Raw genomic sequence first — 22540 nt, 5'->3', positions numbered from 1 at the left:
TAAGCACCAACCCCACCAAAAAAAACCCAGGGATGGGGGGGGGGGGGGGAAAGAAAAACTAAACTATTTTTTATATGTCCCCAAAAACCTGACAGTACAAAGCGATGGTGCTGCTGCTTCTAGCCAGTGATAAGAATCCCTCTGGTTACCGCAAGGAAAAGGACATGTAAGGTTGGAACAACCCGCATCTATAAATCAAATTTGCCCATCTAGCACAGGAGCAGGGGTACCTTCCCTCCGGCTGTCGATCTGGGAACAGGAGAAGGCAGGAATCGGGGTCTTAAAGCCCCCATCACACCGACCAATTCACCCTCGTGCTCTAGCAGGGGTACGATGGCTCACGATGTGGACCACGGTTCCTAACAGTCACCCTTGAACAGAAAGGCAAGAAGATTTATCTTTTAATATAAATTTGTTATTTTATTAAACAGGATTAACAATCAATGTCCAGAATCCAAACAATCAACTCTTCTTCAGAAACAATTTTTGGAGAAAAATGACCCCCCAGAAGCCTAGTTCTTATCGCAGTCACATTCTTAAAAGTGATGCTTTATCATTTGCTTTATAAAAGTAAGAAATTCACTCTCTCATAACCATCTATCTAGCTAGATATATATATATATCTGTGTGTATATATGCACCATGTACTTCAGAGCTGGATATTTTACTCAGAATACAAAAATGGAAGCTCAGAAAGAATGGAAATGCTCCCAGCACGCGGCTGCTGCTGGCTGAGACTGGCCCAGTCTGACACACAGACCACGGCCCCTCGTCAAAGGCAACTTTTTGGTACAGTATCTTTGGAGTAAGCATCTTGGCAGACACCCGGGATGCTAAAGCACAGCACACACTCACGTAAGAAAAAGATGGTCTCTTCTCTGGATGCATGGCTTTGTGGCATATTAAGTAAAAATACTACAATGCACCAAAACTTCTCGGGAATTTTGGGGAGTATTTTTGTATGAATTCTCCACCAAACTGAAGACCTGAGGTCTAGCCAGTGTCGTGGTTGAGAGAAGCAATTCAGATGGGACCCGAGTCAGTCTGTGACACTGGGTCCTGGCTTACTAATTTACTTACTTGGTTTTAATAGTGCCTAAAGATTATGTCAAATCAGGAAAAGGGCAGAATGGGTAAAACAGGCAATCCAGTGTGGTTTTTCCAAGTCCTAAGCAAAGATAGAGGAAGAGCAAACTGCAGTTCACAGGAATTCTCCGGGATGAGTACAAAACTAGGAAAAGTCCCAGAAGGCAGATTTTGGCCCAAAATGGTAAAAAATACATTCCAACTTCCTATGCATGTGTGGGCACGGTCATGGCCAGCTGTGAGCACAGCTGGAGCCTGAGCCCAAGGTGTGCGCTTCTGCAGCAGTGACATTGGGAGGCCTGATACACGGGAGCCCTTATCCAAGAAAGGACACCCCAAAAAAATTGCATTTTTTTTTTAATGCCCTTCAGACCTGTGTACGGGCAAGAGCACCGGCTTCCAGCTCGTTCCTGTCTTGTTAGTACAAGACTAACCCTAGGTAAATATAGCTGTGGCCAACCCCTCCTACCCACACGGATAAGAATAAATCCTCTGTTTCTGAAGTGTCTGCTCTCTCCCTCTCAGCACCAACCCACCTTTTCCCCGGAAAGGTGAAGATTAACCCAGGCCACAGTCACCGCTAAAGGTGGTTATTTCTGCACTGCAGACAAGGGCTAGGAGGAGAGAGAAAGAAGGGGAGGAGGAAAGAAGGGGAAAAAAAAAAAGCAGGGGAGGTTCTTCTGTTCTCATTTGCAGTACAGAAAGACCGGCAGGTGAAGGAGGGAGTCAGGCCAGGAGGCAGTTTTAGTTTGCTTACACAACAGCAAGATAGGAAGCTGGATATCGATTTGGGAGAGAGTTTGTGGGGGTGATTGGTAGGTGTGTGTGATAGCCTGATTCTGCTTAGCACTGTAAGGGTTAACGCAGGGGTGCCAGTAATAGAGGTGACTCTGGGCACCTTCTCCCAGTGCTCCCACTAGCACGGAGGAGAGTCAAGCACGCATGAAGAAGGGCCACGGCTCCACGCTGGCTCGTGGGGACGGGTCACGATGCGTTGGGGACTATCCCGTAGGCTTCGTACAGCGTGTTGAGCAGCTCCTGCTTTTCCTTCTCGGGCAAGAAGCTGGACTGAGCTGCGTTGATGTTCTGGGGAGGCAGAGGGGGAACACGAGGGAGATGTTAAGACACATCCGACATGAACATGTGGCTGTGCTCATCCCAACATCTGGCTCTGAGCAGCAACAGGCGAGGGAAAGCATAAAGTTTTCACTCTGAGATTTGCTTCCACAGCATCATTTTAGAGAGCAGCTGCTCTGGCCCATCTCTAGCAACAGTCCCAAGAGGATACAGGCAGGCACAAAGCAAAGGCCTTTAAATACTCTGGAGTTTATAGACCTGCTCCTGCTCTCCCAGCTCCCCTTTGGACAGGAGCCTCTGCCAGCACAGCAGTGGTGGCTGCTGGCTGGGACACAGCCCAGCTGAGCAAAGAAACCTGCTCCTCCATCCTGTGCAGGGACCTTTCTTTTATTACACAGGAACTACCTGGCTTTCACAAGAGTGGAAGGGGACAGCTGGCATCAGAAAAGCTGTGGATCCAAGATCCCAGAGCTCTCCTTGTTCCCCCTTCCCGAACCAGAAGAGGGAGGTCTGTAGGAGGAAGAGACTTGTTTCTCCAGCCCGAGCTGAGAGCAGGACTGATGCTCTCCTGTAGAGCACACCCTGCACTCCTCAATCCCAGCAAGTATCTCTGGAGACACACAGGTGAGAGCGCTGAGCACCACTCCCAGCACAAACCAGGAAAGGTTCACTTGGTCACCAGCCAAGCCAAACTCCCAACAGTTATCCTGTCTCAGGTAAGTAATTAGAATATCGATGACTAAAGCCACTTTTCAGGATGTAATCAAGACATATAAATGACTGTGTGCCAAAACTAAAGCCAGCACTCCCTTTGTTTCCAGCTCAGTTATTGCAAACTCATGTCCTAAGTGCAAAACCTGTGAGCACTTTTGTAGCTGCTGAACCCTGATAACCTTTGGGCCAGACCCCAAAATAACCGACATGTGTGAGCACTTTTGTAGCTGCTGAACCCTGACCTTTGGGTCAGACCCCAAAATAACCAACATTTAATTCCAAATCCAGGAAAAAATAAACAAAAAAAACCAACAGGCACCTTCCTTCTTTCCTGCTCAGATCTTCAGTGGACAATTTCCACTCTGACCTGCTCCCCATAAAGCCCAGAGGAGTCAGCCCAAGCCCTGCAGCCCCTCCGGAGCCCACCCTGCACTCACACCCCACTGCTGCCCGCATCCCCCCCAGCCAGCTCAGCCCTCTCAGCCTTGTGTGCTCACAAGGGCGGTGCAGGATCGCCCGATTTCCATTGAAAACTCTTCATCTTAAAGAGAAAAACATCGGGCTGTTGGGGGCTGTGCTGGGACACCAGCAGAGCACCCAGCCGAGGCTGACGTACCGCTGTCTTGAAGTCCTCCTCGGTGAAGCCCATGTAGTCCTTCACTATGCTGTAATCCTTGTCAATGCTGGAGTTAAAGATGAGGGGGTCGTCCGTGTTTATAGAATAGTTAGCGCGATCCTTCCTAAATCTGTAAGGAAATCAGGTTGAACCGGTGGCTAAAACACGGGGTACGGCACTGGTCATGCCCTTCTCAGGGTAAAATGCAGGAAAAGCCAGGACCTGGTGGCTGCCCAAACAGCTTGTGCTGCTCAACACAAACACAGGGCTTGGCTCTTCTCCGGTGCAGCAAGGAGCAGGGCATCTCTTACCCAGAACTTCAGCGACCTCAGCTCACACCCCAAACTAGGGCCGGTGGCCAGTGCAGGCCCTCGTGCCCCACAGCTCAGAGCAGGGGTGAAGGGGGACAGGACAGCCCCCCCCTCACCCTGAGGGACCCCTGCGCCCCTTCCCACTGCACCAAAGGGTGAGGATGAACCTCGTTTTCCTAAGCAGTCAGATGTGCCTTACCTTTGTAAAGCATTAAAACCGCTACCATCAACCCAAAATCCTACTTATTTAAGATTGCACATCATTGAGAAGTCTTACTGTGTTACTGGGTGTTTCCCGAAGTCCGGATGACATGCCCCAGTGAGATAACTGGACCAAGGGCAGACCTGTTGGGGGAAGTTAAACGTACAAACCAGAATCAGCCAGGCCGATCTGGCCCACAGCTGTGTGGGCAGATATCTCGGCACGCTGCTGAAGCCTGATACAGGGTCAGAGCTGTGTTCTCAGCTCTCCCTCAGCCCTGGGACCCGTGCACGTCCCAGGACAGGGGTGCAAGGAGCCCACAGCCTGCGTGACAGCAGCAGGAGTCGGTGGGAAATTTCCCATGGCCAGCCAGGACCAGTCATGGGTCAGCCACAGTTAAGAAAGCACCAGCATTAAATATAGACATCTATATTCCATATATTAGTTGGATACACCCATTCTGGGGAAAAGCCAAAGAAATCTGCCCATGCACAGTAACTCCCAGGCACTTCCACCCTCCAACTAGACAGGGTCTGGTTCAGCAGCCTTATCATGGGAGGAGGAGCCTGCAGGCTCGAGGCATATAAAGAAGTGAGTAAGGCCTCCAAAACTTATCCTCAGGCAGACCAGGACCCATTTCTCTCTGTTACATGCCTCCTGCAAGCTGCTGTGTGCACCAGTGCTCCTCACAGCAAAGATCCCAGCAAACAACCAGGTGTCCCCACCACTTTTGCTGTGGAGCTTTGAGCATCCAGGTACAACGGCAGCGTCACCATACGGGTGGTCAACACTCGGGGGTCAGGTTGTGTCCCTGGCTGAAGCAGAGCCCCAGTGAAGGCTGGTTTCCCACTCAGACAGCAGCTACCTGGCTGTCACCCTCCTACCACACATCCTTACCTCAAAATGCATCTTGGCTTTCAACAGCTCCTTGTAGAGCTCGGGGTCCTCCAGGACATGGTAGCCATGGCCAATGCGCTCAGCCTTCAGGAGATAAACTGCCTAGAGAGCATGGAAAAACCACATATGGCCTCCAAGCAGCAGCTCCTGCCTGCCCAGAGACCCCTGTCCCACCACGGGTGCAGCCCACACCCCTGAGCCAGCTCTGGGGAGATCCGATCTGAGCCATTTCACTGAATTTCACTGAATTTCTAGAGTTGGAAGGGACCATAGAGATCATCTAGTCCAACTCCCCTGCTGAAGCAGGATTGCCTAGAGCTAGAGCATGTTACTCAGGACTACATCCAGGCGGGTTTTGAAAATCTCCAAAGAACCCCCGAGCCAGCTCTGGGGAGATCCGATCTGAGCCATCTGGACCACATCTCTGCCTGGGTCCCTCCTGCTTGCCCTGCTGTGAATGCAGAGAGGACTCAGGCTCCTCTCTCCCCGGGATGCAGGGGCACTTCCCAGCCCTGTCCCTCTTTCTGCCCCCATCCCTCCTGTTCTCCAGACTAAAGAGTCCCAGCTCTCTCAGTCTCTCCTCATAAGGGAGATGCTCCAATCCCTGAATCATCTCTGCCTGGGTCCCTCCTGCTTGCTCTTCTGTGAATACAGAGAGGACCCAGGCTCCTCTCTCCCCCTTTTCCTAGCCCTGTCCCTCTTTCTGCCCCAGTCCCTCCTGCTCCCTGCCCCGAGCTCCTCATACCTCCTTGATCATGGCAGGTGGGCCAGCCTCCCCAGCATGGACGGTGCGATGGATCCCGCATCTTTCAGCTTCCTGCAAAGTAAGGGAGGACACGCTGCTGTCCCATCGCCTGCAGCGAGGTCAGCAAACCCCCCAGGGTTGGCAGCCCTCTCAAGGGGCACAGCAAGCAACAAGGCTCTGCACAAAGAGCCCCCCAAACCACAAGCCCTGCACCCCGGGAGGTGCACGCTCTCTGCTGTAGCGCAGGCTGCCAGAGAAGAGCTCGGTAACACCAGAAGCACAGAAACTTAGAAAGCCAGGCTACCTTCCCCTGGAGCCCAGCCAGACTCCTCAGGGTCTTTTAATACTGGCTGAGCTCACCACTGTCTCCTCTCCAGACAGCAGGAAACCCAAAGCTCTCCTCCCTCCACCCCCTCGCCCTTCTGCATGCACCTTGCAGCAGTTCCTGTCTTTGAAACGTCTACCTTTTTGGCTGGCTGCAGCCAAGCAGGAGAATTTAAGAGCCCCCAGGGCACAGATTAGCTCAGATGATGCTCAGACACGGAGTGGTTCCCTCCTGTAATGGGCTGGGTTGGAGGCAGCCCAGCCGGGAGGACCCAGCAGGTTCAGATGCTCTCCATGGCCACCCTGAAGAACCCCTTGCCAGGGGGACCACACATCACCCAGGCTTTGGGAAGCTGCACAGCCTCCAGGGAAGCCTGGCTCCTGACTTGCTGGAGAAAGACCACCCAGCCAACGGTGGCAGACAGGCTGCAAGCCCCGTCTCGCAGCAGACACCCTTCCCAGGCACTCCCTCAGTTCTTTTCACTCATGAATTTTCTTCAGTTACTTAATTTTTAGCTCTTCATGTGCTACACACCCAAGCCCCACCTAGGATATCTACAAAAGAGCCCTGTTTACATCCACCTGAAAGGCACTCTGTGCTCCCTGCATTTAAGTGAGCATTGATTTTTCCTAAACAGCTCATTGTTTTTTTCACATTTTTTTTAAACTAACAAAACCCCTCTGGCTGAAGTACCAGACCAGGACGACAGACAGACTCACACCAGCACTGAGATTTTTCTACTTGTTTCTACCTGGGACGAAGACAAACCAGAAACTCTTGTTCCCTCACTCCCAAGGCTGGCATCCCTAACCATCCCAACTGGGAGGAGCTGGGGATACAAGCAGAGGGGTCAGGAACACCACATGCACCAGGACTTCCCCACTAACCCTCCTGGCCAGGAAGGAGCTCATGCCTAACATCCATCCATGGGCGTATCTTCCCTGGGATGGCTTCATCCCTTTTTCAACCCATTTGTCTGAGGATGCTGGTGCTTCCCTTGGCTTCTCCTCCAAGAATCACTGCCTCCTCAGACATGGTGGTCCTGGGATCGCTTCTACCCTGGAGCCCCTCCACAGGCAGCAGCCACAGATGAGCTTTTGCCATTATCTGCTCTGTCCCCTCCAGCCCTGAGAGCTCCCAGGCAGAACAGGCAGTGCCCAAGTGACACCACAGATCTCTCTGATTTCCCTGGACACATTACATACCCCACGGAGCAGTTTCTACCCCACAGCAGCAGTATTTATGGGGAAAATAAAGGTCAAGAGGGGCCGGTGGTCAGGAGTGGGGTTTGGCTCAGCATCTCAGAGCCTGGGGGAGTCCCCGGCACAGAGACAAGATGCACCCTCCAGACAGGGAAATGTGGACCTGGGTATTGCCAGGGCAGGATGAGATACACCTGCCCATCAGTTAGTAAAACCCTGTGCCCTCACCTCAGTTTATAGCCAGGCAGCTCACCCAGCACAGCAGAGCATCAGCTCCCACTGACGGGGGAAAAGACCCCAAGAAAGCCCTGTGTCGCTTCATAGACCTGAGCCCTGCTGGCAAACCACCCTCCTGTTTCACAGTGATGGTGCACAGCCTCCTCTCCCACTGCTGCAGGGCACCAACAGCCCTGAGCTCCCACCAGCGAGGAGGAGCAAAGCACAAAGCTCTCCCTTCCAGCCGCTGCCAAGCGCCGAGGTCCAGCGAGAGTCTCGGGTCAGGCTCCTGAAGCCATTCCAGCATTTGAGATGATCAGATAAAAGCACTTCAAACAGCTCCTCGGGTGACTTCTGCCAGACTGGAAAGGCCAGTCTCTTCCAGCCTCGGTGGTGGTGGTTTCACCAAGCCCCAGGAGCAGAACCCAGTTGGCAGCAGGGTGCTGCCAGGGGGGACATGGGCTCCACGTCACTCGTGTCACACTCAGTGCTCTGGGATAGCATGCCACGCTCCAGCTCTTAGGCCATGTTTAAGCAATGATGCCTGCCCTTAATCATTTAGGAAATATAAACAAATAGTTTTGCTATTTAACTGAATGTTTCTAATAGCTGCAACGAAATTTTAAGCCGTCCCAGCTGTTCTCAGCCTGAATAACATACTGCATGTCCCCTCATGCACGTCCCCTCAGGACATGTTTTTCTTAAAGTTTCTTTCAAGAAGCTTATTCAACAAACCTCATAAGCCTTCTTATGGTCAGAGGTATCCTCCACCTTCAGGGTCTCATCCCCAGCCAGGTCGATGGCCACCACAGAGTTGTTTTGATACTTCTTGCAGAGCTCCACCACCTCCGGAGACCAGCCTGGAAGAGACAGTGCCAGGGTTCAGGAGAAAGCATTCGTAAGGGTTGCACCTTCAGCATTTTTCTCAACAAATCCTACAACTAAAAGGCTAGAGCTATGTCCTTTGGCCTTTCCTAAAATTTGAGGCTCAAAAAAAAAAAAGCTAAGAAACTCCTAGAAAGGTCTGCCATCTTCAGGCAAATAAAAGCTGTCAACTTCAGCGTCATTGAAAGGGAAGACAAATGCATTTACCAGCTATAAAACTGCTCTCATGGTATTTTTCTGCTCACTTTGAGCACAGGAAAAAAAAAAAAATAAAGGAAAAAACCCCCTCCAAACACAGTAGTGATTGCTGCAGCTGGCCTGAAGTAAGCTGAACTGCACAGACAAGATGATGGATGCTGCTCCTGGTGGGAAGGAGCTGGTCAGCCTCCTGCAAAGCAAAAAAAAAAAGCTAAGAAACTCCTAGAAAGGTCTGCCATCTTCAGGCAAATAAAAGCTGTCAACTTCAGCGTCATTGAAAGGGAAGACAAATGCATTTACCAGCTATAAAACTGCTCTCATGGTATTTTTCTGCTCACTTTGAGCACAGGAAAAAAAAAAAAATAAAGGAAAAAACCCCCTCCAAACACAGTAGTGATTGCTGCCTGAGGTAAGCTGAACTGCACAGACAAGATGATGGATGCTGCTCCTGGTGGGAAGGAGCTGGTCAGCCTCCTGCAAAGTTGACATTTAACACCCACGAAGTCTTATCTTTTTGGCATCAGTCAGAGAGAGAGAAACAAGTGGCCAACAACTACTTCAGAGTTATCTCTGATGAGGACAGAGGATAACGTCTGAGAACGAACATGCATCTACCAGCTCAAGTAGCACTTGCCCTAAGCAAAAAGGCCAAGAAACAGATAAACAGCAGTGTTAATTATTAACAGGCACCTGCTGCGTACATTCAATCCCAAAATCATATGAACACATAAGAAAATGGTTGCAACTTCATCTTCTTTTCATCAGTTTCCAAGTCACTGGGTTAGAGCCATTATTTTATTAACAAGTTTAATATGAGCTAGTTCTGGCTGCCACCTCTGGTTTTCTCTCAACAGTTAATAAATTACAGGGTGGCTTCTCACTCTGCAGCACATCCCGAATGCAGTGCTGAAGACCCTTGTATCCAGCCCATCACTGGCTCTGGGTAAGGGTTGCTGCCCTGGGACAGAGACATGAGAATGCACACTCAGTTGTTTGCACAAGCAATCCCCATGCAAACACACGGGTCCTCAATATGAGCTAGTTCTGGCTGCCACCTCTGGTTTTCTCTCAACAGTTAATAAATTACAGGGTGGCTTCTCACTCTGCAGCACATCCCGAATGCAGTGCTGAAGACCCTTGTATCCAGCCCATCACTGGCTCTGGGTAAGGGTTGCTGCCCTGGGACAGAGGCATGAGAATGCAAACCCAGTTGTTTGCACGAGCAATCCCTCCTGACGTGCGATCACACGGGCCCTGGGGGGCTCCCACCACCTTCTGCTTTCACCACTTGTGCGTTGGCAGGGACTGTAGCTGCAGACAAGTGTGACGCTGCCTTACAGCTTTCCAATTTCTACAAAGAAAAGAAGTTTTCTTCCTAGAAACCAGAAATTTCAGGGCCAAGTTTTCAAAGTATTGTTTGGGGTTGAGCAGCCAGGAAAAAAATCCACTCTCAAATCTCCCAGTTTCCAAGAAATATAATTTTTCACATTTCTAGACACAAATTAACCATGTACTCATTAGCAAAAATCTTTCCACCATCTATCCTACCAAGCCTACATAAAAATTGTTGTGAGATACTAAAATACTCAAGTCATATCTCGAGTATTCACACAGAACAGCTACTGTCATACCACCTCACTCTGCATCTTTCCCTAGAGGAAGATGCTCACAGAACTCAGCAGTCAATGAAACCCTGGAAACTGGGTTTTCTTCCTATTCTGGATCACACCACCTGTTACCAACAAAGTTCAGAGCTGCTGATTTTATAAATAAAAATTTATGTATGTGACTTCAGTGTATTTTACTTGTGTTTTCAGCTTAAACCAGCAGTGACTGCAGCCAGCAGATTCTCTGGCTGATCCATGGTCCAGGCTAAGGAAGGAGTTTGCTGCTGTAGCAGCATGACCATGAGCAGGGAAAGTGTGAGATCTCACACCTGGTCCTCCTCCTATGACTCTCAGACCCACCAGATGGCTGTGGCAGGCACAACTGCTCGCTGTGGCAATGGCTTCAACTGGCCCAAGGAGAGCTCCAGCCTTTGGGCAGGGAGTGAGGTATGAGCAGAAATCGCATCTCCCCCAGGAGAGGACAGAAGAACCCATTTTGTCTCTCTAGCAAAACCTCTCAGACACTGATTGTACCCACAGACCCCGATTCTCACATCCAGCAGACCCCTTCCCTGTAGTGAAGGGAGAAAAGGATCCCCACCAAGAAAAAACCCCACTATTCCTCAGCACTGTCTGGTCCCACATCAGACCCAGGGCCACGGGACCGGGGCTTTCCCTGCATTTCTGCAGGGACCTGAACCCAGGGGACGTCACCCCCCGCCACGCGTGAGGGAAGGGGAGCAGAGCAGCAGGGGGGCTGCAATACATTACTTGGCATATGGCGCATGCAGCATAGAATAGACCTGGCTTTGATGCGGAAATCCCTTTCTCCATCCTGTAGTCCCTGATTTACGAGGTTAACGACTTCATCTGGAGTGAGGTCTCCCCTGCAAGGAAGAAAAGCTGTCAGCGAGAGGCTGGAGACCCACCAGGGAGGCAGGCAGGAGCCACACGTCCAGTCCAGCATCCCCAGGGGACACCCAGGCTGCCCCAGGTCCCACTCGCCCCTAATGTCCAGAGGAGCCCGATGAGATCATCTAGGACTGAAGAGCACCTTTTGCACCCATGCCTTGCCCAGATCCACCAGGTATTGGGCACAAAAGCATGCAAAGATGATAGTGAGATTTAGAAAAGCCTCAGGAAACTGGATGCCAATCCTAACCCCTTGCTCTTTACCAGAGCATCTCATTAGGGTACACAAGTGCCTGCAGGTGGGCAGAGGCAAGCACGGGGGCTCAACATCCACCACAGCATGTATTTCAAGGGGCCACAGAGGCCAGCACTGATTAAATCCAAGGCATACATCACAGAGGGGATGACACGTAAAGAAGGGTTGGATGGCCAGCCCCCTCCAACATTGCCCACTGACTCTGCCAGCTCAAATTCACATTCTGCAGGCAGGCAATCCATATCTGAACACTGCCTTCCCTCGCCCAGAGACGGGCTGCAGCCTGCACGTGCTCTGCACGTGGAGAATTCAGCACCCAGAGCAAGGGATGTTAAAGGACAGCATCACACACAGATACTGCAAGAGAAAGAACCCTGTTGATGGGGAAGAGAGGCAGAAGAGTGCCAGCGCTCACCATGTTGGAGGAGAGAGGAGGTTTGGTTACACCAGACTTTTGAACACACGCTGGCTGACCAGCATGGGCCATGCCTTCTCCATGCCCAACTGGCCCCCACCAGCTCCCCGGCAGGGCAGGATCACTCACTCGGTTTGGCCCCAGGGGATGGGATCCACGCGGCAGTTGGCCAGGAGGTGAGGGCTGTACCGGACCTCCACGTAGATGACACCTTCTTTTGCTTTCGTTTCCACAAGCTCATAGGCGATCCTCCTCACCGCCTCACGGTCACCCCTGCAGGGATGGCAGTGGGACCCATCACTGGGACTCGTCACCCCCAGGCCACACTGGGGATGGGTGAGGTGACCTCCAAGGCTGAGCAACATTAGCCAAGGGGTCCTGCCAAGGGCTGGGGAAGTAGAAGCAAAGAGCAGGGTACTTACGCAATGGCAGGCATGTAGTGATTAAACTTTTCCAGAAACTGGGTAAGTGACAGTGGTGTTTTGTAGCTGACATGCTTCAGGAGGTCATCAACAGTGCTGCCGGGGAGAGGAACCCCTCTTTTCCTGGAAATGAGGGCACGTGTTAGTGATGGGGCAGGCTGGCGCTTTTTTAATCAGTCCATTTCATCCAGCAATCGCAGCCCGAGCTGGCAGCACTAACCACCGTTTCTTCACAGAAAAGATATGGCACACGTTGTCCTTCCAAAATCTCCTCGCAGATGCAGCCCTGAATCTCAGTGGGGAGGAAGGCGATCCAAAATACAGGCAAAGCACAAACAACTCGAAATCCAAGCCCAGACTGACCCAACAGGAACAGAGCCAGAGCACATTTTAAGCTTAAGAAGGAGTTGATCTAAAGGGGCTCTGGATTATTTCTTGGCACCTCTTAGTTCCAGTGGCAGAATTGCCAAAATTCTTTAGAAAAGTTAATTTCCACTTAGGCAGTCTCAAAGGCTTCAAAAATCATGGAGACACTCTCAGGCCCAGGATCACGCCTGCAGAAGTGTCCTGGCTCATGGGTTTCATTTTGGCAGCTCCTGTGAGTGACCCGGTTGCCAAGCCCAAGATAGTGGTGGCATCTCCTCTGATGGGGACACCTCCCATGCAGGAGCAAATAGCCATCCTAACAACTGCTCCCACCAAAGGGATGGTCAAGCCCACCTAAACTCTTCCAAGAGGGAAGAGGCTGTTTCTCCCTGGAGTCCTGGGTGGGTGGAGGTATCCCCAGTGGGATGACAGCTGGGCTTGAGGGGGACACGAGGATGCTAAATGCTTCCCAGGCAGGCTTCGGCACCCCCCACCCTACAGGCTGTCACTCTGCCATGAACGCCAACCTAAATTAGGAGTAATAACTAGACGTTTGTTTTTAATCCTCTTTCCTGCCACAGCGAATTACAGCCGACTGATGGGTCTCTCTGCTAATAGAGCCAAAACACCACACACAGCTTTGGCGTCCCGGTGCCGGCAGCCGTCCCCGTGAGCAACCTGCAGGGAAGCAGCCCCAACGACCCCGCTCCTGGGCCCAGCAAACACTGCTTGGTCTCTGCTGGAAGGGGCAGGAAGGAAACCAGCCCCACGCTCAGCCTTCACATGCCATCTGCAGGGATTAAGCTGCTGGCACTCGGCGAGGGACATCCATCCCTGCCAAGGCATCGGTTTTCCTTCCCGCCTTGCCCTTTCCGTGGCACCAACAACTCAGTCTCTGCTCCATATCGTGGTACCACCACCCGCCTTGCCCTTTCCGTGGCACCAACAACTCGGTTTCTGCTCCATATTGTGGTACCACCACCAAGAAGATGATCCCAACCTGCTTTCATTTCACTTGCTTCTGCAATTAGGAACATGGAAAAAGAAATGAGAATAAGACTGACTCTGCCGCATCCCAGGTACGCTTCAAAGGTAGACAGCTTGGCTTAGGAGACATCTCAGAGCTCCCTTCCAACCATGGTGATTTTGTGACATCTTCTATACTTTTCTCATGGTGGTTCCTCTTATTTCACCTGGCTTAGGGGACCGATGACCACCTCGGTCACCTTCTGGCTACCAACACAGCCCCAGTGCAACACCAGGCTGTGGGAAGGGCTCAGTGTCCTCACACCGTGCAGCTGGAGGAAAGGTCCATGCAGAGATAAGACAGGTCTGGTGCCTGCACACCAAGGGAGAGCTTGCTTTCCCACTCTGCCAGCACCAGCTCCTCCGCTGGAGAGCGGGATAAGCAGAAGGGATGATGCTCTTGAACCGCAGCTCCCAGAGTTTCTTCTCCCTCCCTGCAACTCACCTGCCAAAGTGCAAGATTGTTTCTGGCCTAATGGCTCCATCCAGGTGGACGTGAAGTTCGACCTGCAATAAAAGGGGAAATCGGTGAGGAACTCTCAGAGCTGCAGCAGGAGTTTAGAGAGAAGCTGCTGGTGCTCACACGGGTACAAATGCAGCCAACACAGAGACGAAGTCATGGCAAAGAAGGACAAAAACATTTTTAAAATACCAGCATTCTAAAGTTTATTTTTCAATATCTAAGTACTGTCTAAACGTTTTCTTATTCCTGCTGCAGCTCACACATTTAATGGATCTTTAGAAATTTATTCTGTTTCCAGTCATTCTCAGGAACTGCCCAATCCTTATGTAGCTTGTACGGTTCAGAGTTTGGGAGGAGTGAAAAAAAGCAAACCCCAAACACCTTGCTTCCTTCTTGAATTCACAGACATCCAAGCACCAATTAATTTGCTAAGAGTCATTGCACAAAAACTTTGACTCCACTTCCAAGAATCAGCTCCTGATATATTGCTAATTACTTCTCATTATCAGAGCTTACAGGCTTTCTAACCCTACATGTGGGGTCAGTCCCATGGTACAAGGTGCTGTAAAAATAAAAGAAAATTAAAACAAAGCTGCCCCGTAGAGCCAACGATCTGGTTCCAAAGTAAAACACTTGAATTTTGACTCATTAAAAATGGGACAGTAACTCGGATCTCTTCGCTCTCAAACCTGGTTTCCCGATTATTGCTGAAACAATGGATTTTGGAGAAAGAGCCCCAGAAAAGCAAAAGCAAGCTTTTTCCATTTAGGCAGCTGGGGCTTGTGGAGGAAAATGACAAATGTAACTTGGAAGTCGAACTGGGAAGGAAAATATTAGCTGTAGAACGTTTCAGAGAGATCTTTGTATTTCCAGAACTGTTTTCTTTTAAGCGATGGACTGGCCTACAAAATACATACTTAATTTATTATTATTTTTTTAATGAAACTGTAGAGCAGCAACTTAATGCACAAAGTTCTTGTTAGTTAGAACATTGTGCAGGGGATTGCTGCGGGATGCCGCGGGGAGGAATGCCGTAGGATTCGGAAGAGGGCTGGATGTTTGCATGGACAACTAAACCGCCCAGGGTTACTAATTAAAACCCACAAACCCTCTGGCGTCAGGGTACGCATCAAACAGTAACTACGAGGTGCTGGAAGGAAAATGAGTAAGCGGTTCCTACGAGCTGGGCAATGCATAATTGTCCATAATTGTCCACCACGAGATCCCTTCACCCTCCTCTGAAGCATCCCTGGGCTCAGGGCTGCTGGCCCCACTCCTGCCCCAGGGTTGGCAGTGCCCATCTCTGGGACCAGTGCCGATGCCCACGAGCTCGCCCCCATCCCCACAGCCCCTGGAGATACCCATCTTCTGACCCACGGCCAGCATCATCATGGACCGCTTCTGCTGCAAAAGGCCACCATCGCTGGGGTGGGACAGTGCTTGGGTTCAGGCCACCTCCATAGGATGGCCATGAAGCTACCCTTGAAACCTGCACCGGTGGGATGCAAAATGCAGGTGCCCAGCTCAGGGCAGCTGGGGCTCCTGATCCTGTACCGTCACAACCAGCTGGTCCAGGGGTCATGAACGTCCCCACTGCCAGCCCTGCTAGCAGGTTGTAAAAAGATATCCCCGTCACTTCTCCAACCCTTAAGACATGATCTGACTCTACTGGGGTGAAGATTTTAAAAGGGCAAAACCTGATCTTTCCCCCCACCTCGAGTTACCCAATCCTGCTGATGAGGACGAAATGTCCCGAGAAGCAGCAGATAAAATAACAGACTATGGACATGATCCGCATCGCCAGATGTGGACGCCTGGCACGTTTTCCACTCTTGAGCTCTGATTCCTATTTCAAAACCGTGCAAGCCTTGAGGTTTTCAACAGCCCTGTGGCCTTCTGGTGGAGTTACAGGGTTGAAACTAGCTCACAATGGATACAAAAACTAAGCAACCCGAACCTACTGGGGTCTCCTCTCTCCAAACATTTCTCAAGCATTTGCTGCAAGAACACTCCAACATGACACTTCATACAATCATAGAATTGTCTAGGTTGGAAGAGACCCTTGGGATCATTGACTCCAACTTCCATCAGTGTGAAAGCAAATTCAGTGGTGTCCTTCACTCATGTGAGCCACCTCCTTCTGCCGCTGCTGCAGACGAGATGCTTGTAAAGTGGCAAGGTTCCTTCCCAACACCAGCAACAGGCTCTTCACCCACTGCCATGCCTTTCTTCAGGCCCGGAGGGACCTAAGCACTAAGAAACTCTTGTGCAATGCTACTCAAACCAAAACCTTGTGAGGTTCCTCAACATCAGGGCCTGGGGGGGAGCTGTTTTCTGCAGCTGGGAACTAATCTAGGCTACTCAGATTACCAAGGGACATTCAAGTGGAGAAGCAAAGGTGTGCCTACAAGGGTCTTCACCGAGAGCTGGCCCCAGATAAGGATGCAATCGGCGGGGGCAGAGCCCAGCAGCTGGGCTGCCCCGGGTGCAGGTCTCCAGCTCGGTGGGAGGCTGCTGGCTGCAGATTGCACCGCAGCTCTCCTCCTGACTGTTTGCTTTGGGTAAACAAACCACAAGACTTTTCCAGATACAAGGGGGTGACATGACCTTGCTTTAAGTCAAGGAAAGTATCCAGATAAAGATGAAAGAGTTTTTTTTCTGAACCCGTGGCTCCAGGAGACAATGCCTGAGTAAGCAGAAATAAGGTGAAGGCAGGAACCCGGTGGCTTTTCCAGAGCTCTGCTCCTTGGCAAATGGAGGTCCACACACACATGGTCTCCCACCCCAAGCCCTTTGGTTTATTTGCAGAGGAAGCCTGTGCACACAGATTAAATAGGAATCTTGACACTTGGGTCCAGGACCCCAACGGCACCACGGGCTGCACCAGCCCTGGAGCCTTCAGCCATGCCAGGACCACCCATGCCTTCCTTTCTCACAGCAAACCTGGACATCATAACGTCTGTTTGGATGAGGGAGAAAGCAGTGGAGCTCTCAAACACTTTCCAGGGGCAGGAGCACTGTTCTTCCCCCAGCTGCAGAGAAGACCCTCGGGGTCACCTTGGTGCAACCACCCTTCAGCCCTTCTTCTGCACCCCCCAGCGCTGCAGCTGGGACTGGGCTCACCGACCACCGCCCTCACCAACCAACGACGCAAAACCATCCCACAAAACTCTGAGTTTCGCTAAAGAGCTGTCAAAAGGCAGAGGAATGAGTTCAAAAGACGCAACCGGCCATAAATTGTGCGTCCTCAGCACAGACACCCCCCGGCGAGGCCGTCGGGGAGCAAACCCAGCGCTTTCCATTTTCATGCAAAAAAAGTTTTAGCTGAAGCCCGGCACGTGACTCATTAGTGCAGATATCAGCAAGTTGGTTCAGTTATCAAAAAAGGAGAAGTTTTAAGGGCTCTGGCTTGACTTTTCTTTTCTGAGAACATGGTAATGTTTTCTTTGGAACTTAATAAGCTCCAAAAATAAATTCAAACACAAAATGAGGTACTGCAAACAAGTATGTTCCATTCAACTATCAAGTATGATTATTTTCAATTTAGTGAAATTAAGAGGAAAAAGCTAACCAAACATTCAAAGTGTTTTCAGCTACAGTCCACCCAACAGAATTTCTCTGTTACTCTTCGGTTTGCTCAGCAGACCATGGCAGGGCAGTTAACTGCTCCCTTTGCCTATTACGTGGCATAAAAAGTACCATCCAAGCTAATGCATTTGAGCGAATTTCTGCATTAGGTGGTTTTAGCGTCCTTTTTAAAATATACACAACGAACAAAGTCAGCCCTAACACCACGGTAAAAGTGACAACCACCTCACCTTTTATTTTGATGGTTTCCAGCAGGTGTTAATAGATAATCCAGGCAGCCGCCAAAGTTGCATCATTTTAAAACCCTTAGCAGTGACTTTGCCCAGGATTATTTATCAGCACATTAAAAGGTGGCAATTTAAAGTTCGCTCTATTGATCTCAATAACTGAAAAACAGAGTAATTACAGCTGTCATTTGTCAACTGTTAGATAGACATGGCAGGAAAATGTTACTAGAGAGCAAAATTCAACAAGAGATAAGACAAATGCCAACCACTGCAAAAAGCAGGAGCAGTGCACCCCAAATACTGGCTTTGTGAAAGCCCACCATCAGCAGCCACGTCCTCCTGCTCCTCCTGAGCTCACCACAAACACTGTTTGGAAGCACCAGGTGAGCCTGGATCAAGAGGGACATGAAGCAGAAGAGACACAGTATTATCCTCAGACCTGATGACCACCCGCACGTGCGTTTTGGAGACGAATCTACCATAAACTGCAAGGTTTGAGTTTAGAGAAACGTGGGAGACTACAAGAGCCACCCACTGCTCCACTGCAAGAAGCAGTCGTGCTTCTAGAGGAGCTTTCCCAGGACACATGGCTTTGGTGGCTGAGGAGAAGGATGCTCCCGTGCGGAGCAGCCTTTAGGTTGGTTCCTCCTGGCACCAACCCCTCCGCCTCCACCGACCTCACTATGAGGCTCCTGCTGCTGTTCAGATGGTGTGGTCAAGATGCCATGAAGCCTCAGATGGTGGCTGTGTGTCACCCTCCTGCAGGGATGGCTGGGCCATGTCCCTCCCTGAGCCGTGGCAGACCTCGCACCAGCAACGAGGCCACACTCAGGAGCAGTAAACAGAGTCCTTGCACTTTGAGCAGCGCCGGGACAGCCTCCTACGTTTGTCACGGCGTTTGACAAGCTGTGTCAGGAGCCAGGAGGGCAACGTGCCGGCAGAGCATGGCTGAGGGACCGAGCACACGTGTCGCTGCCTAAGGAACCGCTCAGCTCCACCAGCCCCACCAGCACCAGGGCCTGACCCTGCCCAAGACAGTTGGGGTCAGGCTGTGCATGGAGAGCAGATGAGCTGTAGAAAGCATCATCCTCGGCACACCCTCCCGCGCTTGCACTCCCTGCAATAAAAATCATCTTTTTAATTTTTTTTTTATTATTATTTTTGTAAGTTTTGCACCCAAAGCAAATTACAGAACCACAGAATCACATAGGGTTGGAAAGGACCTCTGGAGATAATCTAGTCCAACCCCCCTGCAGGTCCACCCAGAGCAGGTTGCACAGGAATGTGTCCCGTTGGCTTTGAATGTCTCCAGAGAAGGAGACTCCACCACCTCCCTGGTCAGCCTGTTCCAGTGCTTTGCCATCCTCAAAGTGAAGAAGTTCCTCCTCACGTTTAGGTGGAACTTCTTATATTCAAGTTTGTGCCCATTTCCTCTTGTCCTATCCCTGGGCACCACTGAAAAAAGACTGGCCCCATCCTCTTGACACCCACCATTTAAGTATTTATGGGCATTGATCAACTCTCCCCTCGGCCTTCTCTTTTCTAGACTGCAAAGACTCAAGTCCCTCAGCCTCTCCTTCTAAGGGAGATGCCCCAGACCCCCAAATTCCTGTACTACTGGCTCAGCATAGATGAGCAGGTCTGTCTCAAGCAGGGGGATGCTGCAGCATCACAGGGAGCAGGACAGGACACCCCTCCAAGCCCCCCAGGTACCGCCAGGAGTGCTCTGCAGCACAGCGGCCACCTTTGGTGACACCCAGATTTGGTCACCAGGCCCTCTCCTAACCATCAACAGGCACATGCAGCTACAGCCAGTTCTGGCCACCTCTCCCATGCCCAGGTGCCATGGGCACACCTGAGACAACCACCTCCCTTTGGATAGGGACAGGCCTCGGAACGCTGTGACACACACAGCGTGACCTGGGAAGACGTCCAGGAACCTCTGCCTGGTGCCACCTGGGCTTATTTGGGCAACAAGCATCCAGCAGCAGAGCCTCACCAGCAGCTGGGAAAGTCAGGTCTGTCCCCAGAAGTCCCCATTCCCATCCTGCTCCCTGCAGTGTGGCTCAGGGCACACGGGAGCCACAGGATAAAGAGACGTGTCCCAAAAAGAGAGGTAAGAGGCTGATGCAGGTCCAAGGAAGAGCAGTTTTTTCTGCTCTTTCATGGTTTATGATAAGCAGGGTTCAAAGTTGCCCCCTCCAGCAGCCCCAGCAGCTCCCAGTTCACCCACTGCAGTAGCCAGGAGTCAGCGAGTTCCCGAAAAATGCAGAGGCAGCCCCGGCCCCACGTTCAGCCAGGGCTCGAAGCCGCTCTGCTGACCAGAAACATCTCTAAAACACAAACCTGATCATTCCCAATGGCCGAGGCTCCGGGGGAATGAATAGGGCTCATTAACTGCCTTCAGACCCATTTTTTTCCCCCCCAAGCCTGACTTAGCAGGTTCCCAGGACTGAAAAGGACTGCCTGACTCAGGGAAACCAGGCTCGTAATTGCTGGCAACCGGACAACAAAAGCCTGACCTTCGTGGTCAAACCCTGCATGGTTTTTCCCAGGTCTCTCTTCAGAGGTCTTCTCTCCCACTCTCACACGCAGGGGAAAAGTGGGAAGAAACACAAGTGAAAGAAGAACTTAACTTGCTTCTTTCAGCCAAAAGCATAAAATGAGTGGGGTGAACCACCAGCTTCTGGTCTTAGTGAAGCTGATGAGAAGGAAACCTCACTCAAGCACAAAGCAGACTCATGCACACAGGCTTTTCCAAGTACACTAGACACCTCTGGTGTGAGCTCAGACTGGGAGAGAACTGGTTTGGGAGCGGTAGGGGATGCAAACAATGGCAAAAAAACCCCAAAGCAACCTTTTGGGTATTCAGAGGCAACGTTCTTGCCTGGGAAAGCCACATGCAGTTGTCACCACTCAGGTTCTCCCAGAGCAGACCACCATAGAATCATAGAATTGCCCAGGCCGGAAGGAACCTCCAAAGGTCATCTAGTCTGACCCCCCCGCAGTCAGCAGGGACACCCCCAACTAGACCAGGTTGCCCAGGGCCTCATCAAGCCTCACCTTGAATATCTCCAGGAATGGGGCCTCAACCACCTCCCTGGGCAACCTGTTCCAGCGCTCCACCACCCTCACAGTGAAGAACCCTCTCCTAATCTCTAATCTAAATCTGTTCCCCTCCAGCTTGAAGCCATTGCCCCTCGTCCTGTCACTGCAGGCCTTTGTAAACAGGTTCTCCCCAGCCTTCCTGTAGGCTCCCTTCAGGTACTGGAAGGCTGCTATTAGGTCTCCCCGGAGCCTCCTCTTCTTCAGGCTGAACAACCCCAGCTCCTCAGCCTGTCCTTGTAGCAGAGGTGCTCCATCCCCCTGATCATCCTTGTGGCCCTCTCCATCAGGTCATCACCACGAGCCTCACATCACTTTTCTTGGTCTCCTCTGCCCACCAAGAGCCCAACCTTGCCTGGTCACCAGAGCTTGAAGGCAGGCAGGTGGAGAGAACGTGCTCCTCGTACTCCTGCTTACCCAGACCACAGCCCAGGAGCTGAGCTGTCGTGCAGCAGAGGCAGCTCTGCCATCAGACACAGGGCTATCCCTAACCACATCCGTTCCATCTTCTTCTCTCATCAGGTTTTGGTTGGTTTTTTTTTTATATATAATTTGATTAATAAACATATTACTGTGTGATCCTACTTGAGATGTACTTATGCAGCACACGGCGAAAGACCAGAGCACCCTCTGACAGCATCACCGAGATGGTATCTGAGGAATAACTCAACTAAATGTTTAAGGGGGAAAACAAAAAAACAACAAACCACCACCAAAAAATAAAACAGCAAAACCAAAGCCCCAAACGAAAAAAAAAAAATAAAAAAGAAAAACACTAGGAGAAAACGTTTGTTTCAGCAGAGCAAGGAAACAGTTAGATCCTTCAGGACTTGCCTCTTCCCCAGCCATCCCAGCAGCACATCTCCCGCCCGGAGGAGCCAGGGGACCGCGGGATACCGGGATGCCCGGGACACCGGGGGCAGCTCCTGCCGGTACCGCCGGGTGAGACCCCAGGGCACACACACACGCTCCGCTCCCGGCTCCGCCGCCGTGCCCCGGCTCTCACCCCGCTGCACACTGGGGGTCCACCCGCCTCTCACCCCCCGGGCTGGGGGCGGCGGCTCGGCTCCGGTGCACGGCCCGGTTCTCAGCCCCGCTCCCACCCCCCCGGCTCCCACCCGCGGTGCACGGCGCCTCGTCCCCCTCCACGGCCCGGTTACCGGCACACAGCACCTCACACCCGGTGCATGGCCCGGTTCCTATGCCCGGTGCATGCCCCGGTTCCCAGCACCGGTTCCTATACCAGGTGCATGCCCCGGTTTCCAGCCCCGGCTTCCAGTCCCGGTTCCTATGTCCGGTGCATGCCCCGGTTCCCAGTCCCGGTTTCTATGCCCGGTGCGTGCCCCGGTTCCCAGTCCCCGTTCCTATGCCCGGTGCGTGCCCCGGTTCCCCAGTCCCGGTTGCCAGTACCGGTGCATGCCTCGGTTCCCAGCACCGGTGCACGTCCCGGTTCCCAGTCCCGGTTCCTATGCCCAGTTCCCAGCCCCGTGCCTCCACCTCACCTTGGGATCCCCGAAGACGCACACCCCCCTCTCCATGCCGCTGCCGCTGCCGCCGCTGCCCCGCACCGCACCGCACCGCTCCGTTCCGCGCCCGCCGCCCCGCTCCGCCCCCGCTCCGCCCCTCGCCGGCCCCGTCCCGTCCCGCCCCGCAGCGGCCCCGCGGGGTGTCTTTGTGTG

General features: G+C 51.8%; 1 protein-coding gene across 1 annotated transcript; it reads right to left on the bottom strand.

Annotated features, from left to right (window-relative positions):
* Positions 1-432: 432 nt before the first annotated feature.
* ADA (adenosine deaminase) lies at positions 433-22449 on the bottom strand. The gene is made up of 11 exons (XM_014943626.1): positions 22364-22449; positions 13924-13985; positions 12087-12209; positions 11794-11937; positions 10853-10968; positions 8127-8251; positions 5649-5720; positions 4904-5005; positions 4082-4149; positions 3494-3623; positions 433-2172 (listed from the first exon to the last, which is right to left on the bottom strand). The coding sequence occupies exons 1-11, from the start codon at positions 22397-22399 to the stop codon at positions 2071-2073; spliced, it is 1080 nt and encodes a 359-aa protein (XP_014799112.1). The 5' UTR covers positions 22400-22449; the 3' UTR covers positions 433-2070.
* Between the last annotated feature and the right edge of the window lie 91 nt (positions 22450-22540).

Source organism: Calidris pugnax, unplaced genomic scaffold (genome assembly GCF_001431845.1).
Source record: "Calidris pugnax isolate Ruff unplaced genomic scaffold, ASM143184v1 scaffold118, whole genome shotgun sequence".
Taxonomy (NCBI): domain Eukaryota; kingdom Metazoa; phylum Chordata; class Aves; order Charadriiformes; family Scolopacidae; genus Calidris; species Calidris pugnax.
Note: the sequence above shows the minus strand (reverse complement) of the source record. Positions and strands in the feature narration are given on the sequence as shown.

What these genes read in the sequence shown, in the direction of transcription:
- ADA (XM_014943626.1), bottom strand. Translation starts at nt 22,399, where the DNA reads ATGGAGAGGGGGGTGTGCGTCTTCGGGGATCCCAAG. An exon ending in GCGTCTTCGGGGATCCCAAG is followed by an intron (nt 13,986 to 22,363) that starts GTGAGGTGGAGG and finishes CTTTTATTGCAG; the next exon opens with GTCGAACTTCACGTCCACCT. An exon ending in ACAATCTTGCACTTTGGCAG is followed by an intron (nt 12,210 to 13,923) that starts GTGAGTTGCAGG and finishes CCTCATTTCCAG; the next exon opens with GAAAAGAGGGGTTCCTCTCC.